The sequence below is a fragment of the Halyomorpha halys genome, unplaced genomic scaffold (genome assembly GCF_000696795.3).
Source record: "Halyomorpha halys isolate HHAL.00 unplaced genomic scaffold, Hhal_1.1 Scaffold1280.1, whole genome shotgun sequence".
Classification (NCBI taxonomy): domain Eukaryota; kingdom Metazoa; phylum Arthropoda; class Insecta; order Hemiptera; family Pentatomidae; genus Halyomorpha; species Halyomorpha halys.
In genome coordinates, this window is record NW_027106955.1 from 197,999 (window position 1) to 203,596 (window position 5,598).

Genomic DNA, 5,598 nt, shown 5'->3' on the forward strand with positions numbered 1-5,598 from the left:
ATTGTACGTCTTTTTACTTTTTCATTTATTTTTACCTCATTAAAGTGTTTGTGTCTTATTTAGCCCTGAGGAAGACCTGAAACTTGGGGCGAGTTTTTTTCTTTGATTGTATTTTGAGAAAATTATTTGAAAATGACCTTTTTAACTTAAAAATTAAATATTTTATGTAAAATATAAATATATATTGTACTACTGATCTTAAAACTTTACTATAAAAAAGCAATTGGATTCATATTTGGCCAAATATTTATTAAGCATGTTGGAATTCAGAGTACCCTATATTTGTTTAATAATAGAACAATGATGTTACAGCAATGCCGTGATGGTAAAAAATGTTAATGTAACACCTTAGCAACATCATCGTGTTAGAAATGGTGCAGGTTATAATCCAGCCAGGATGGGTCAATTTATTTTATGGAAGGAATCTCTTCCTTTCCTCTCTAGCAAGAATAATTAGAAATCAGGGTGGAAATGTTAAGATTAATTTCTTAACATACATATGGGAATCAAACCCACACCATTGTTAATTGGGCACTATTAGACCCTCATATAAAAATTCAATAGTGTTTCCAATAAAAATGGATATTAAAAGTAATCTTAAATGTTTGAGTTTAACTTACCTATAACCATTCCTCCATTCAAAATTATCCATCAGACTCCAGGCAGTATAACCAATCACTTTAGCACCTTCATCAATTACTTTCACAAGTTCTTGTAAGTAACTCTGTAAAAATAGAATTTGAAATTTATATTTTGATGAAAAAGATGGTAGCTCCCATTTAAATCTTTGGAAAACTACAAAAATTTCAAAAACCAAAGTAATACAAAAAGATAATTTTTGATCAATTGTTATTACCTTAATTGTTTCTAAAAATTAGGTAAGTCATTCAAAAATAAAACTTCCAGAAAATGTAACATTAGGTTGATTGTTAGTTTGAGCTACCTTTGTATTTGTCAGAAAATAGTTATCAATCTATTTCTACGAAAACAAATTTATTTGAAAAAAAAAATAGCATTGAAATATTTATTATAATTTGTTTATTAATATAGAAATTACTCTCAAAATTTGTCTTGAAATCCTATTTAATCAATAAATATACCTAGTTAAAAAAGTCAGTAGACATTTTACTGCTTTATTTTAATAGTGTCACATCTGACAAAAAAGTTTTTTTTTGTATTCCATTTTGTTTTTGATGTATTCTATAGATTGTACTATAGATTAGGGTTACTTTGTAACAACCTTACCAGCGTTGGGCAAGTGTATAGAACAACCCTAAAAATTAGCACCAGTATATAAACTATCTTTGGAGAATGTCCAATTAAAAATAAAATCAAAACATGATTTAGTCTGATGTGCCTTTATTATGGCAAAGCAATGATATGTCCTGTACAGGAATAAATGGTCACAGGATACGCAGTAAAAAGAATAATATTAAAGAACAAATTAACTAAACTCATCACTTAACTAAATTCTGCACTGAGTGTTAGCAAAAAGCATTCTGATTTCGGTCTTTTGTTTATGATTTTTACATAGAAAGATAGTCTCTTCTTCTAGTGTTAAAATAAATAACTTAGGTACAATTTTACAAATTAATTTCGAGTAACAGGCGTTTATTCGAATTCAAAGTACATTTATTCAGAATATTACAGGTTAAGATAAACCGCATCTATACTGAAAAGCATCTGTTGGGCTTAGCATATTGAGTGGAAATCAAGAGCTAATTAACAGAGTTATAATAATAGTATAAGTAAGTATTTTGAATTCTCTGCCATTCACACTTCTTTCAAGCTTCATATTTCATATTTCTTTATAAAGATAATAAATAACTAAAGAGAGAGACAGAGATGGGCAAAAATTAGCTATACTTGAAACTAATAGATAAAAATGGCCATGAATACATCCCTTATTCATGATGAACCATTGATAAATAAAAATTGTATCCTGGTTAATTTTTGCCTGACTCTGAAGAGAGAGAGAGGGGAAACTCCATCTCTTGAATAACATGAGTACTAATGTTTGGAGCAACAAATTTCTAATAAAAAACGAAAAAAAAAAAACTGTTGTGTCTCAAAATAGCATGTATAAATTCGCAAACTCCTCCAAGGGTGGAAGAATGAAACTCTTTTATTTCCTATAAAAATTTATTTTAATTAGAAAAATCTTTAAAGCCTATAACTAAATAATTATTATTTGTAAAAGATTCTTTAAGTTAAGACTATGATGATAAATTAGATTATTAATATTAATTTGAATATTTAATTTCAATAGAATAAATATTGGAATTAATGTGTCATATAAATCTTTTAGCTTCTTCTCCAAGACAATCTATTTTTTTAAACATTTCATCCTCTCTTGTAATAGTCTCGACAAGATTGTGACTCATGAGAGCAAAATATTTGAACAAAAAAAGATTATAATGACAGGAAAAATCTTTTTTAAATCTTATTGTATTTTTCATATCCATAAAAATATTTACACTAAAATAGTCGATTCTTGTTTCATCGTCATTGTTATCACCAGAACCACAATAGCCATTCTCAGTTACAAATATTTCCGGATCATTATACTCTTTTCTAAGCCATCTGATTGAACCACTCAAACCTTCTGGAACTATCTGAAAAAAAATAAAAATAATTTTGTACAGTTTAAACTCAACACAATGATGATATTTTTTAAAAACAATTATTGAAAAATATTTATATTAATTTTAGAATTTTATTTATTATTTAATTTTACAAATACAAAAGAGTATTTTTAAAAAAAATGTATAAAATAAGTAATATTCTGCTTCAAAAAACCATTCAAGAACTTTAAACAGATTAAATGAATTCTTCTTATAGTACAAGAGCCCAAGAGGAGAAAAAAGGCAGTTATTTCACTCCAATTTTTGATTACTTAATTGAAAACTAGGTACAATTACTAGTCAAAATTGATGAGTCTGCCAAGTATAGGTAGGGGGAATAAAAAATGGCGGCTGTTTCAAAACATTAAAAATAATTAATATTTTATTTGGATCTCTATATCTTTACAATTACCTACAACAATAGAAAATCTAAGAGAGTATAATTTAAAATAGAGTAAATTTGCTAAAATGTAAGCCCTAATAGAGCTATTTACGTTCAATAGTTCTCGAGATATAGCTTTTTAAAAAGCAACATTTCATAAAAATGTTTATGGAATGTACTGAAATATCCAGTAGTTAGTTAATTTATTTTGAGAAATCCATATCTCAGGAACTTTGTGACTACAGATGTCTATAACCACTCAAATTAAAGCTAGTTTAATGAACTATAAAGTAGTTCATAATATTTATCTTCATAGGAGTAATAGTTTACATGAAATTGCTACAATAAATTGATTTATAGTTGTTCGGACAAATTTTCTTTATCCAAATCCATATTCATATGTGAATATCATGAAAACCACTACCCCTACGAAGATAAGTCTCATAAACTACTTTATAGAAAGTTAAATTTTCTTTATTTTGAGTGTTAGCAGACATATGTGCGTCTTATGGGTCTAGAGACATATTTTTTCAAAAATCCAACATTTTATAGGAACAACTATAAATTAACATTAAGTGAGTTTATAAAACTTCTGACTGATGACCTGGCAATGCAAATGAATGACAAAATTTGAGAAAATGGTTGTTTCACGATTACAGAACTTTTGGAACTTTTCCCCCAAATTTCACGGAGTTTAGTGCATCAAATTCTGGTAGAGAAACTTGGTTATCACAAATTTTGTGCTCAATGGGTTCCGAAAATTATAACAGATGGTCATAAGAATCAGAGACTGGCTGCAGCACTGACATTTCTCCTAGTACACAGTACAAATGGTAATGCAGTTCTGGATTGTATCATAACCAGGGACGAGACTTGGGTGAAGCATGTCTGCAGTGAAACAAAACAGCAATCGATGGAATGGGCGTACACACATTCTCTCAAGAAGCCACGAAAGTGTTTACAAACACTGTCAGCAAGAAAGGTCATGGCTACTGTGTTTGGGACTCCAAGGGAGTGCTTCTCATTGATTTTCTGGAACGTGGAGCAACAATCAACTCAAAAAGGTAGTGAAACACTAAGAAAGTTATGGCGCGCCAGACAAAATAAGGGTCGGGGATAACTTAGCATCAAGGTTTTGTTTTTTCACGACAACGCACGTCCACACACGGCCATTCGTATCCGGACACTCTGGGATGGTTTTGGATGGGAGTTGTTTGAGTATCCACCATACAGCCAGGATTTAGCGCTAAGTGATTACCACCTCTTCCCAGCGATGAAAAAATGGCTCCGTATACAACGCTTTGATACTGATGCCGAGTTTCATGCCGGTGTAAACCAGTGGTTGAAATCACAGACGGTAGATTTCAACAGAGAGGGTATTGAAAAACTTATGCTAGGGTATGATAAGCTCTCAATTTGAATGGGGATTATGTAGAAAAATAGCTTTCAAATGTATATAATAAACTTTGAGTTTTTCAATTTGTGGATTATTTATTTCAAAACGTCTGTTACTTTCTGAACAGCCCTCGTAATTTTATTCAACCTCTTCTCTAATTATCTCAATCTCCTGCTTAAGTAAAAACTTTAGTGAAATGTCTCATATACAATAGATCAAATTACTTGAAAAATTAACAGCAATTGCTATAAAAGTTGTACTTTAAGCAATGTTTTCATGAATGGAATTTCCTTGTACAATTTGAAAATAATTTATAATTATTTATCTAGTTTTTTACTGGTGGATAAAGAAAGATACGTTTTTAAAAAAAAAATCACCTGTTCCCAAAAACAGTCTGTCTGTTTCCATCGTTGATTTTCCTTTGGAATAATTACTTCTTTATCTCCTGGATTCGATTCTGGGTTAGTAATTACAGTACCATTTACAATTAAATTAGTAGAATATTGATTCAAAGCTAAGAAGTCAAATGAACCTATAAAAAAAAATTATGATAAATATTGTAGTATTTAAAAATTATTTTATTTAAATATAAGGGAATTTCGATAGTGTTAACTTAACTTATATCTTAGGTGTAGCTTGGGTTCAAATTAAAAGCTTTAATACTAAGTAGATAGTAGAATTTCATAACATTTTAGACTCTTAATCTCAGGGCGGGTTTCTAGGCAATCAGAAACTTATTTTTAATAACACTTAATTAAATTAATATCTGCTTTTACAATGAATTAAGCTTAGGTATTACAAAACTAACCAATTTATACTCTTCTTTTAATGATTGTATACACATATACGAGTGTATACATCAGGACCTATTCATGTCTCACTTCAGGTATCCCGAATGTAAGTTGAATTTTTTATAATTAAAATTAGTGGGAGTCATCGAGTGGTTGATGTCATATCTTCCATATTGGAGGACGGTATGTACTGTACGGGAGTCTTCCTCGATGTTGAACTAGCTTTTGATCGAGTCTGGCATCCAGGTCTGCTCTATAAACTTCGTCAATTCCTACCCCCAACATATTTCCTTATAATCCGCTCCTATCTCACTGATAGAACCTTTAAAGTAAATCATAAACTAGCCTACCCATCTCTCTTTTCTCAGTCCGCCGGTGTTCCTCAAGGTAGTATCTTAGGTCCCA

The 5,598-nt window shown here is 30.0% G+C and overlaps 1 protein-coding gene across 2 annotated transcripts in view; it reads right to left on the reverse strand.

Annotated features, from left to right (window-relative positions):
* Window positions 1-5,598, reverse strand: part of LOC106689107 (myrosinase 1) — a gene marked incomplete at its 5' end in the record, with an annotated part of 27,843 nt that overhangs the window by 7,000 nt on the left and 15,245 nt on the right. For both annotated transcript variants that reach the window (XM_014433893.3, XM_014433891.3), the window contains 3 exon segments: window positions 621-724; window positions 2,478-2,615; window positions 4,780-4,934. In XM_014433893.3, the coding sequence (XP_014289379.1) occupies window positions 621-724; window positions 2,478-2,615; window positions 4,780-4,934 (397 nt within the window).